This window comes from Myiozetetes cayanensis, unplaced genomic scaffold, assembly GCF_022539395.1.
Source record: "Myiozetetes cayanensis isolate MyiCay16 unplaced genomic scaffold, myiCay2020 scf1, whole genome shotgun sequence".
NCBI lineage: Eukaryota > Metazoa > Chordata > Aves > Passeriformes > Tyrannidae > Myiozetetes > Myiozetetes cayanensis.
Window position 1 is genome coordinate 49,950,430 of NW_026086604.1, and position 13,223 is coordinate 49,963,652.

The window sequence follows — 13,223 nt, forward strand, 5'->3', positions numbered from 1 at the left end:
ATCAGTATAGAGTAGTACTCAGTCCCTTGGAAAGTGAGGGTTTAAGATTAAGGAATTTCAGGTGTAGATGTGTATTTAACAGATGTGAAGACATAGTTGCATCTTTTTCATCCTGTTTGTGGTAATCATGACAGTCACACTTCTAGGCCAGTGTGGTAATATCAGTGCCAAGGCGTAGCTGGGCACCAGTATTAAAATAAGTAGAAATAATTAACCATGGGGCTATATATATATAGCCAGGGAGAAAAAGATATAATTTCTTCAATATTTATCAAGGATTAGAGGGGTTGGTAGTGTTGAGAGAACAGTTTTGATGCCCTTGCCCGTTCACAAATCTCAGTTAACAACAGAGTACTCTCTTGTGTTACACTTTCTGTTGGCATTGTTAAACCGCCACTTATATATGTGTTGGGCAAATGGTTCTTTTAATTTTAATATGCTGTTTCAGTAATAAATTAATACTTCTTTTGAATAAGGGTAGGTTAGCAAATGTATTGAATGTATTTTTTTTGCAAAAGATTGGACAAAGTTAAAACTGCAGTCCCTCAGTACGCTATATGCTGTAAATCAGAATATAGATTATCATAGAATCATAGAATCAGCTGGGTTGGAAAGGACCTCTGAGATCATCAAGTCCAACCTGCTAAATAGCAAAGAATTACAAACTGAAATCCTTAAAAGACTTTTTTACTCTCTCTCTCTCTCTCCCTCCTTCTCCGACTCACTTACTAACAAAACGAAACTGTATTTTGAATTGTTATTTGTGCTAACCGAATCTGAAGGCAGAAACATTTCAGAAACATTTCGTGAATGGTGTGTGGTTGTCTGCAGTTACAACCAGTAATTGTCCTCTGGCCACTGGAAAGTGGAAGGAGCATGCATCGTTGTCTCCTTTTCCCTGCAGTTTTTCTTCTAAGAATTTTTGGAGCCAAGGCTCTAATGGGTCCCTTAATTCCTAGAGAGTCCAGATTTGCGTTAAGAAAAATTTGCATTAATATAAATTTATCAGTTCTTCTGTGTTTGGAAAAAGCATTTGAATCTATGATGAACTTATAGTGGCTGTTGAATTATCGCTTTCAGACCCTATTTGACTATTCTGCTATTAAGATATTATGTAGCAAATGTTTTCTGTCTCAAGGGAATTGAACCTATTTTCATATCCCCCCCTAGTGACTGTCCTTGGAGGAAAGAACAAGCATAATATCTTTAACTTCCAGTGAAACAATTCTTCCCATTTGAAAAATTGTTCAGGATTTCCTGTATAAATTCATAGGAATGGTAAGGAGAGGTTTTGCTTGGATGTGTTTTTCCCAGAAAATCTCCTTTGTAAATACTGGCTTTTAAGTTTTTGAGACTGTCCATACAAAAGGGTTGGGCAGTCACAGAGCAGCTTAGGACTTTTACATTAAAAACCAGATACTGTTCCCCAGTGGGCTTGGGTCTGTGAAGATAAAGCTTATTACGACACCTGAGAGTTTACATTTGGCAGTACCTCTAGGGACTGAACCTAAGCTGTCTTATCTCCTCCTTTACAGCTGTTTAAGTATTTCTGCTTTGATTGATCTGACAAATAGGGCTCCTTGCATGACAATGGAGGTGCTGTATAATATTAGTCTCTCTTATGTTCACTCCAGGTCTGATTCAGAAAAATTTCTTCAGTTTGACTTTTTCCCATGGGTTGGAAATTTCAGGTGCCAGTAATAGTGTTTCCTTAGAATAAAGACAGACCCTGCCTTGGAGAATCTAGCCAGACTTATCTCTTGACCTACAAAGCTAGTAAATAAAGCCAGGTATGGAAGTAGAATCATTCCATTGAAGTTTCAACAAGCTGCTAGCACAAAGTATTTTATTTACTTAGTCCCTTTCCTACTTCTGTGAAGGAACAACTGTCCTACAGAGTTAGAAACCTGCCAAAGATTGTGGAGCTTTTGTTTACATAAAACTTCCTGACGCCAAGTAAAGATGCAAACAAAAAAGTTATAAGCATTTAGGACTCCCTTCACTCACACAAGGAAAAAGGCAATACACCTCTAAACACCGATATGTGAAGTGCTTAAATGTGAACAGTTGGAAGAATTTTGATTACTTCTTTGTTGTGTTAATATTATTTACAGCATTGCTTAGTTCCCTTTTTTTCCCCCTTTATAAATTATATAGTAATATATTACTTTAACAATGCTTATATTGTTGTTTTCCTCAGTATAGCAGGATTAATTTGGAGGTTTTGTTTGGTCTGCTTGGTTTTCATTATTGTAAGTTCTATATTTTCATTTCTGAACATTATGTTCCTACAAGGGATCTTTTTTAGGCTTCTTCACTTTTTTATCATTTTAGAAGTTATAGTGTGCAATGCTGTGTTTTGCAAAAAGCTCAGAATATCTCTGATCTCCCACATAAAATGTTTCTGAAATAGAGGGGTCTACCTTGATGAGTATTCTCCATCATTAACAGTCATACTCATTTGTCCTACTGCTAATCAAAAACTCCCTGGTCGTACTTCTAGTCCACAGCTGAACAGCGTGTGCTTCCCCCTCTGATAAAATATGCAAAATTCTGCAGTGGTCAGAGGGGCAGGACAGCCATTCAGCTGGTTCTCTGGCTTCGCATCTGAACTGAAAATATATTTTATTCACTATATATTATGTGTTGCTAGAACTCCTGATCACTGGAAAAGCCTATGTAGCCGTGATGGTGAGACACCTGATAAATCAGAGATTGCTTATCACCTTTATTTAATGCCACCTATAATCAATACACAGACTCTTGCACAGTAGGAGGAGAGTGAGTGGCAATTTCTTGTAGCCTTCCTCTATTTGCCTGCTAACTGTAAATTATTAATATCTGGCCTTTAAAGAGTAATTTCTCTCTTCCATTTCAAGATGTGATTTACATATAATTTCTAGGACTGTGAAATTGTAAGTTATAGGATGAATTAGAAGAATCTACTGCAATATAAGGGCAGGAAGAAGTAGATCAAAATCTCCAATCTTAATCCATATAAATATGTTATGACTGTCTCAGAGACAACTGATGACAGAGATAAAGTTATGTTGCGTAATATATAAAAAAAATTTCTGAAGACTATATTCTTTTCCAGCAGCAGTGTTAGGTAATAAACCTGCATCACATTTGATGAGCAAAGATACATGAAGCTTTAGAAGCAAAACGTTGACAAAACAATATACCTTTAAAAAGAGCTTATGTCTTAAATGGCAGTACAATAGGCGAATTTTCAGGGTCTACAGAAGTGTTGCTGTTGGGACTCTATAGACTGTTATGGTTTGAGCAATTCTGGACATAAACCTGAGCTAACAGGGTGGCTTAATTTTGCCTTTTATTGTAACTAGTATTTTAGTAGAAGAATGCAGTGAAGTGATTCTAGCATAGATAAATACAATTATGGGAATGCGTTACTGAAATAATGGTCAAGTTGTAGATTAAAGGTCATTCTATTGTTTGAATCTGTTAGCATAAAACAAAGCAAGCATGCGAGTCAAGATACAGAAATAGATATATAAAAAGTACCAGTTATTTATAATTGAAATAAAGCAGGAGAATAAGAAGATACTTAACTACAGGGAGCAGAAAAGTTCAAATTAGGCTCAAGAGTGTCACCATAACAGTCTGCTAAGGTAGCCCAACAGTTTACACAGCTGATCAGGGCACTCTTATTGGGGCTTAAGAGCTTTACAGGCTTTGTACATTTTCTAGGGAAAAAACCCACCTTTTTTCAAGGAAAATAGAAGGAAGGTCTTGAAAAGTTTTCAACAGTTGAAACAGGCCAGAGGGAATAAGAAAGTTTCCTGTTCTCATTTTGCAGCCAGAGATCTGTGGCCCAAAATATTGAATTGACTGGCCTAGGATCATGCACAGCAGCTGTATTAAGACTAGTAAATAATTTCAGATAGTCTTAGTCTATATTCAGTTCCTTCTGTAAAAGGAATTTTAAAAAATTCTTTATTGCTTCAGTTATGTGAAGCATCAAGACTGTTTTAGAGAGACAAAATTGATGATTCAATAATGAAGTAATCAAGATTGTTTTTCTTTTGTTTTTGATTTGGAATTACTTTTGGTGGAGGTATAATTGTAGATTCCTAAATTTCAAGTAATAAATGCTTAGATTGCACGTTAAGGACTCCTGTATGAAGAATCCTGAAGTCCATGCTTGTATCCAGTGGGTCCTTCTTGGAAAGTTATTTCATAACTTTGAATGAGACTTTGATGAACTAAACTTTGTTTTACTGCATTCCAGTAACGTGGAATAATTTCCTGATTCGGGAAGTTACTAAAATCCATCCTTTTGTATACTTCAGAATAGATGTATGCTTAAATCTTCTTTTAAATTTTTTGAATGGTTTGGTTCATTTGTCTAAATATTCTGAGCATCTTTTATTACTCTGTTAACATGTTTTCTTGCTTCTTTCATGTCACTTTTTTGACTGAAAAAAATTAGTATGTTTATGAGGCATTGGCATACTATTTCAATTTAAACAATACAATTTCAGTAGTATCTTAGAAGCCTGCTATGTCTAATTTCTAACAAAACTTAAAGCTATTATAGTCAGATCTGTATCTCTGCATAATCATTTACATAAATATGTAAAAAATAAATAGAAGCTTAAATAATAATAAAATAAATAAAAAATAAAAATAAAAAGTAGCTTAAATATTACATTGAGTTTTTTTCCTTTTGCCACAAACCTTTTTTAATCCTCAAATTTGAGATATTTGAATCCAGGGTTAAAAATAATTCCCATATGTTCCTTTCTGAAAGCAACAGTAAATTTCAGTCTATATAAAAATAGAAATTGTATTTAATTTCCAAGGCATGGATATTCTATAGTAGAACTGCATAATGTGAATTATACTTAAATTACATTTCTTTCCTTCAGAAAGATCAGTCTAAATTCTACCGATAGCCGATATGCTTTTGGCACCTTTCACTGCAGTGTAGAATTTATTTTTTGGATTAGAGATAGGAAAACGTTATTCTCTGAATTGCAGAGGTGTGGAAAAGGAATAATACAACTTCAAACAAGCAGGAAAATCTGACTAATACCTAAGGGGAATAATAGAATCTTGGTGCAGTGCTAGCTCAATTCACTAAGTTTGAACCCTTTTCAGAGTAGGCAGATCAGCTGCTACGTATTAAAGAAAGCAGTGTTAATAGTAAGAATTATAAATAGCTTTTGGATTGTAATTGTAATTGGGGTAATTTTTAAAAATTCATTAGCAAGATGATCTCATTTTTACAGATGTGAAAAGTATCACTCATAAAATTCTGTCAGGTTTCCACTGACTCAGGTGCTCATAATGTGTTAATTTACATGACAGAAACAGCAGTGTGTGGAAATTGGCCAGCAGATAGGATTTAGTTATTTTTCATTAGCAGTTGGACTTTGATGAAGGGGAACAGAAAAGAGCTGTTTGACCTTTCAGTGCTTAAATTATTAAAGAGCAAATAGATTTGAGGTCTAGATGCTTGCAAATCTAATTTGTCTGTGGAGTAAGGATTAAAAGACATTTTGAGTTTGAAATTGCTCCATTCAACTTACTTCTTTCTTTAAAGTATCTGAGAATGAATAGATGGCAGGCATTTTAAATGTATACAAAGAGTACTGCATGTAGTATAACTAAACACGGATTTCCCCCAGGAAAAGGAACATTTTAATGACATATTTGTTTCTAAAGTATCTACAGTCTTTAGCTTTATTCACTGAGTGAAAAATTATTAGAATCCTTGTTGCAACCAGTACTGAAACAGGGCATATTGCCTCATCTGGTCTGAGGTCCTTCTTATATTCAATTCTGCTGCAATAAAAAGGTAACAGTACTCTCCTAAGGTGGCAGCTTACTATCCATCATGTTTTAGTGAAACTGAGAGATTCTTTTATTTGCTACAGTATTAGGCAAGTGTACCCAACTTCACTGCCTTGCAAGAATAGAAGTTTACATCACCTTCTACTTTTTTTTCCCAATGCTCCATTTAAATTCTCAATTGGTATTTATTGTAGATTCACTGTAAATTAGTAGTTAGAGGAGGTAACATGCTGTCTTCAAAGTAGCTTGGAATATGGGTTCTAAGCAACTGTTTTGTTCTAGAAAATTAATTTCTAAAATCATGTCAAAAATTGATTTGGAAGAGAAAAACAAGATTGTAATATCGATATTTTCTGGCTAGTTTTTTTTACAAATCAGTTCTCACAGGATCAAAGAAAGATTGCTGTGTGTTGACCTTCATTTACTACTCAGGATGGAATTAATCAACTAATGAAAATCTTTCTGCTTGATATGAAGAATTCATTGCACAGAGCTGCAAAAGGTACAGACAGTGGCCTTCCAGTGGACCCTCAAGACATTTCTCTGTCTCCCTAGCTGTACTAAATTTATGCATTGTTAGATTTCTGCGTAGGCTTCAGCATCAGACTTAAACATTTAAGTTTAGGTGTCCACTTATAAATGTCTACATGTGAGCTGAGCATTTAGTTATTATAGTCAGTGGAGCCTGGGAAGCCATTAACTTGACCTAAAAGCAGTCACCTTCTGCCTGCTCAGTTCTTTAGGATATGTAGATCTGTGTATGTGTAGGTATCTTCATGAAGACAAGTTAGATTTGAGTGTGTTAACATTAAACTAAAGCTGCACTGTGGTGAAAGTCTGCATCAGACAGAAGAAGTATTTAAGCATTCTTAGTGTCAACTTTCTGGGCATTTTTTGTCAGCATAGAAGGCAACATCTCCTAGTGGAGATGCTAGATCTTAAAATCATAATTAACAGGGTCTGTGGCACAGGGTCTGTAAGTCTGGTAAAAAGACAGTGAGGTGGAGAGATTTTCTGCCTGTTGGTGATATTTAACTACAAAGACTCTGCAAACTCAGCATTGTGGTGTCAGAGAATCATAGAATGGTTTGCATTGGAAGGGACCTTTTAAAAATCATCTAGTCTGACCCCCTGATGTGGGCAGGGACACCTTCCACTAGACCACGTTACTTAAAGTCCCATTGGTGAGGCATCATTCAAGCACACGGCATTATCTCAACATGCACAGGCAGCTCCAGTGTAGGAGCAGTATGTGAGTCTGTTTGTGTGCTGAGTGGGTAAGGCTTGAGAGAGTGCAAGGGCTGGAGAGCTCTATGCCAGCACCCAAAGGAGCTCGAGCCTAGCACAGCCCCAGCAGGTGCAGGAGCTCACTGATTGTGAGCTGGGCTGATGGCTGCACAAAGTCATCTCTATTTCTAAACCAGATTTGCCTTCAGAAGAGGAACAGCCGTAGCTGTGCAGTGATATGTCTAAGCCAATAAGCCCCACTGGGACCAGACTGAGACAGACATGCAGAGGCTCAGCCCAAGTGTCACTGTACTTTGGGCAGAGTCTTCTTCCTGAAGCTGCACCAGGGGTGGTTTAGATCGGACATAGGAAGAAGTTCTTCACGGAAGGGGTGATTAGATATTGGAATGGGCTCCCCAGGGAGGTGATGGAGTCACAGTCCCTGAACATGTTTAAGGAAAGGCTGGACTGTTTAGGAAAAGGCTGGACGTGGCACTCAGTGCCATGGTCTAGTTGATATGGTGGTGTTAAATCGTAGATTGGACTCGATGATCTCAGAAATCTTTTCCAACCTAATTGAGTCTGTGATTCTGTAAACATAATCCTCTACCTACAGATGATGGAATGGGAATATGTCAGAAGACTGTGGATATTTCGTCTTTAAGAAACTTAACCTACCCAGAGATTGCAGCTTTTTCTGAACTATCAACTTCAAAGATCATAAATTGTTATTGGATTTGGATGATGTGCAAGAATGTGGACACATTGCCACTTTAACATCAATTATCTAGACTAACATGCTTACTGGGATTCAAGATTCCAGGAGACAAATACTGATTAAGAATCACTGGTCCCCAGTGAAGCAATAAACTTGCAAACCAGTCCTCTTTAGAGACATGGACTTCCCACTTCACAAATTTAAAAGCACTGACTCAGTCTTTTTCAGCAACTGCAAGGGTATAATGATTACAGTTTGCATATACAGCAGAAATTGCAATTTCTTTGTTCCTGCTTGAATGTCCATAGCACCTTTACAGTGGAGAGAGATGGACCATTCTCTGTGGGTCCCAGTACAGCAAAGACTGCAAGCGCAAACTGAATTGCTTTGCAGAATAGAGAAACACTTAAAAATATGGTTATCTGTTGAAGTGTGTAAGAGTTATTCTCTCAGTGAGAATAACTTCCATCAAAAAATGTTTTATTCTCGCTCAGCAATAGTCAACATGCTACTGAAACTTTACTCTGTGCTTTTATAAATAGTTTAATGTCAACAGTTAAGCAAGTGCTGTTCTCTGTCTCTTTATAATTTATTTATTAATTTCTACTTAGTACTAATTTCATTTAATTTAGATAGGATAAACAGGATAGAGAATGGAACCTATAGCTTTATACTTATTTTGGTGAATAAAATAATACTTAATTCCACATTTTAGCACTAATTAAACACACTTTTTCTGTACAAGAGTTTGAACAAGAAAATGTTCTTTCATCCATTGCATGAAAAGCTGTGGTGTGTATGGCTAATTTTGTTTTTCCAAAAGAAACTGAATTTGCTTGAAAGTATATATCTGTTCCAGAGATGTATACAGCTCAATATCAAAATGACACTTTTTTCTTGTGTTCCTTGCTTTTTAACAGTTCTTTTTTCCCGTAAATATTGTATGGTGGTTTCAGAATGAGTTGACTGCCCATGTCTTAAAATAACCAGTGTGTTTCTTTTGTTCTTTCTTCTCTACATTCTTAGTGTCTATCAAATAGTTGTTGAAGAAGAACGCCCAAGGAGGACCAAAAAGACAACTGAAATCCTGAAATGCTACCCAGTGCCCATTCATTTCCAGAATGCCTCGCTCTTGAATTCCCAGTACTACTTTGCTGCAGAGTTCCCAGCCAATGGTTTACAAGTTGCTCAACCTTTTACTATTGGTGATAACAAAACCTACAGTGGTTTCTGGAACACTCCTCTTCTTCCTCATAAGAGCTACAGCATCTATTTTCAAGCTGCTAGCAGAGCCAATGGGGTAAGTCTTGTGACACGCATGATTTTGTACAGTATTTTTGTGTAAATAAATGATTGGCACCAACTAGCAAGATGCCCAGTTTAGTTGCTAATGAGAAAATGAAGTAACCATGAAATATAACACACTGAGTTTAAAAAATAACAGTTTTCCTTACACAATATTGCTTAATGATTAAAGGTTACAGGAAAGAGGAGGGAAAAACAGCACATTTTGTCAGTAGTGAACAGGCAAAATAGTATGTTAACATTCTGTCTTATTATCTAAAAGCTGTCCAGTGACCACATTTGACTGGCTTTTTTTCTTCTTTTTTTGTTTGTTTTTGGTTTTTTGCTTTGAACGGGAGAATGTTGTGATTTTTTTTTGTTAAGTTTAAGCCAAACTTGATTATGGGTTTTAGCACATCTGTCTTGGCATGTCCAGTCCTATTACCTTAGTTTCTAATGCCTTGAACTCTCATTTTCTCATTTGATTGCCCTGATTGAATTAGAAACCACTTTTTTTGTTCCTTTCTCCAAACAGTAAAAGAAAAAGAGATAGATGGAACTAAAACGAAAAGTGTGTAAAAGGATCTTCACAGATCATGTTTCATCAGACTAATTCTTCCTGGAATTGTTTTTCATTTCCTGGACAGACCTACACAGAGCCCTTCAATTCTTGATAAGCTTTGGCTGTCGGTGCTGACAGCCTGGAAATGTTTTCTGCCAGAAACCATAATGGTCCCTCTTTCACAGTGCACTGATGGTGCAGAAATGTGAAACACCATTGATTATTTTTTCTTTCCAAAACTATCTCCCATGATGCCTTAAACTATACTATCTGTAAGAAAAAGAAAAATCTCCAAAAGTCATTATGTTACCAAAGTTAAAAAGCTGAACACTTGCCTGTGCTCTTGTGAATATCTTTCACATATTTTTCCTTTTAGAGGAATCTTAAGTGAAATGTTTATGTAGCAAACCCAAGCAGTGTTTGTCCAATTTATGAACGCACTTTGGAGTTACCTAATAAGCAGTTAAGTATGTAATGAGGCACATTCTTCTCTGACATTTTATCGGTACATTTAAGAATAGAATTGTGGATGATTTTCTCTTCTTAGAAACACAAGGTGTGACCTTTTTCCTCTTTATTTAACACAGGAAACCAAAATCGACTGCGTCAGGGTAGCCACAAAAGGTATGTTCATGTTATGTCATGTGTTCTGTACTTCAGCTTGCTGACCTTCTCCTCACATGGTCCTTGCAACCTTCCAGAAGAGATGATATTGCTCAAAGGCATCACTATTACAAACCGATTACAGAATTTTCATAGAATCATTTGCATTTCTAGCTGAGATTTAGGAAAATTGTTTATTTGTTTGTTTGTTTGTTTTAATAATAAATGCATTACTTATTTTTGAACACAGTTTTTAAAATATATTCTGTGGGTTTTTATATGATCTCACAATAAATATTTTTGACTTTTACATATGTAGTAGAGTTTTAAAGTTGCCAATTGCAGAGTGCATACTAGCTGCTTGTGTATCCGTAGTGAAAAATCACGCCTTACTCATAAGCAAGTGTGTTATCTTAATTGCTTTATAAAAGAAGAGCAGAGAATACATGTTCTTCATTTTCATGGTACAGATCATCTATATTTATTTGACTGTCAGCACATGATACTGCTATTTGTGAAATAAGTTTGTATAACTGAGACAGTGATAGTTACAGTTTTTATCCCCAAACAAGGAAAGAAAAACATAGTGCTGACCTGTTTATCTGTGGGGTCTAGATCTGTCTGTGATTATCTTTGTAGTCTCACTGTTGTAGTACTTCTAGCTGGTGGCAACTTCAAAATCTGAAAAAGAAGTGATGGCATAGTGCAATTATTTGGAGATTGTAATAGAGGAAAAGGGAAGAAAGTGCTGCTGTGAGTAGGAACAGGTAATACCACCTTGCAGTTCGGGCACCTGGCCAAGAGTATGAAAAAAAAAATGCTTCCTCCCTGTAGCACTGTATCATACCACTGTATTTTGAAGGAGATCATGCTTGTTTCAGCTGATCCCACTATGATTTCCTTTACATGCAGACTCCACAATTCCACCACCACCACTAAGTCTCTAAATGGGATGGATGAGAATCTCATCAGTTAAAAGTATCAGTAATGTTAGCATGAAGTTGCTCCTGTTGAAAGGCTGGATCTTCCCTATGTGACAAATACATTTTTATGCCTCTTTGAACTGATTCGTGTCTTTTTGCCAAGCCAAAGGAAGTAGTTGTGATTTTAATTTACTAACTGACTGCTTACTAAAACATGGAAAATACTTGAACTAAAACCCAATATAATATAGATGAGAGATTAATTCCAGATTCAAGTGAAATCCTATGTTGTTACTTTTGAGTACTATCGGAGATACCAGGAGTGGACTATGTTGCCTCGGAAATCATAATAAGTGATTAGAGGAATGGATTTTAAATTATTTGAAGATTTGTGTTCATAATCACTAATGGATGTTCAACTATTCAAATTACTTGACTGACTGAAAATTCCTAACTCTCTCATTTGAGAAGCGAGGGTAACTTTGTGTATTGGAATAACTCCCATAGCAACAAGCTGCTTTGAGCTAACCCATTTGGCAATGGAGATGTGAGAAATGCAGCTTTTATTTTAAACAGATCTCTCTACCTTTCTGTTTTGAAAGCATGTTTTTTAATCTTTCGTAATACCTTTGTGAAGCCTGTAAAATAATGGGAGAGGTTGTTGTGAGGACTTTGAAAGCAGGTCCCTGGTACAAAACTTTCTTGGGGGGCTTCTGTAAAGCACTAATTTCCCTGCTTATCAACTGAATGTTTATATTGTACTTTTAATCTGTATTAATCAAAAAAATTAAATGGAGACCATGACATATTTTAATATGTTAATAATAATATCTGTGTAAGCAGATGTTTTCCCTTCAGATCTAACAGAGATACTTAAGAGAAAAGCAGAATTCTGTGCCCTCTTTGGACTTCCCACATTTGGACTAGCAAAAGATAGCGAAAATGACCTACGTCTCTAGGTCAGAAGTCACCACACCTGCACTGGGACAAGACAGAAAATTGTCTTCTCCCATTCAGCTCTCCTTCTCTCCACCCCCACCCCCCAAACAGCTAAGTGTAGCGTTCATATTGTCTGTTACCCAGTAAGCAAAGGCTGCTCTGATGGCTTTCTGTGTCAGATTTCTTACAGGCTTGCACCAGTTTCCACCGAGCTTTCTGACTACAGTGTAGCTAGTAGACAGTAAGCTACTTAAGCTCTATGTGCTTGTTAGGTCCCTCTATTTATGCACTGTAGTGCTTCTTACAAATAAGATTGTGAACGCTCTCCAGTACAACATCTGGTTTTCATATATTAGCATTTCTGAAATCTTTATATTCTAGGCTTCTCTTATCTTCAGAAGTTCAAGTTTGATGGTTTTTAAAGCTGGAGGAAGTGCTTTAGGCCATTCATGTATAAAACTGTTGAAATCTTCTTTTAAATGATCCTTAAATTATCTACAGCCTTGTGTAGGGCGTTGGAATTAGTGGGTATGCTCTAGAATTTCATATGAATGTTGGAAATCTTATGCTTTTAGGCCTTAATCAAGTCAGTTATGTACCTAATTTGGAGCACAAAGAATAATCTTCCTGACTATATTGCAACTATTCTGTCATAAAGTAGACATATCCTGGATAAAGGCCTTTGCCATAAAATATGAGCTGCAAAATAAACATGGTAGTGTAGCTAACTGTCTGCTTTTTTCCTTGAAATTTTCTGCAATTCCATTCCTATGTAATTTGATGATCACACCAAGTGCATTGGCAGCCATTCCTGGGATCAAGGTCACCTAAGACAACCTCAGAGCTGCTCCACTGAGCCAGCTAAGATTGGCCAAGCCACCTCGTTGTCTGTACTAAGGATATGTGGTTAACCTGTTTGAACTCTGCCCTCAGGACCAATATGGCAGTTCAGAACATGTCATGAGCATAGCTGTATCACTTGCTAGCTGTATTTCCTTTAATTATCTCACCTCCAGATAATAAATCTGTTGGTGTCCTTTAAGACCTTTGTAAGATCACTGAGATTCAGTTTTATCACTGAGTCACGCAGTGTTCATTCTGTGTCCCACTACAAGCTTTTTTTTTTGGTTAAAATAAAAATAAATAA

At 36.3% G+C, this 13,223-nt stretch overlaps 2 protein-coding genes across 12 annotated transcripts in view; both read left to right on the forward strand.

Annotated features, from left to right (window-relative positions):
- ARHGAP28 (Rho GTPase activating protein 28) overlaps positions 1–13,223 on the forward strand; it is a 723,491-nt gene that overhangs the window by 567,724 nt on the left and 142,544 nt on the right. The window lies entirely within an intron of this gene.
- PTPRM (protein tyrosine phosphatase receptor type M) overlaps positions 1–13,223 on the forward strand; it is a 449,317-nt gene that overhangs the window by 262,133 nt on the left and 173,961 nt on the right. For all 11 annotated transcript variants that reach the window (XM_050306131.1, XM_050306135.1, XM_050306149.1 and 8 more), the window contains exons 12-13: positions 8,792–9,065; positions 10,199–10,235. In XM_050306131.1, the coding sequence (XP_050162088.1) occupies positions 8,792–9,065; positions 10,199–10,235 (311 nt within the window). The remainder of the gene's footprint in view (positions 1–8,791; positions 9,066–10,198; positions 10,236–13,223) is intronic.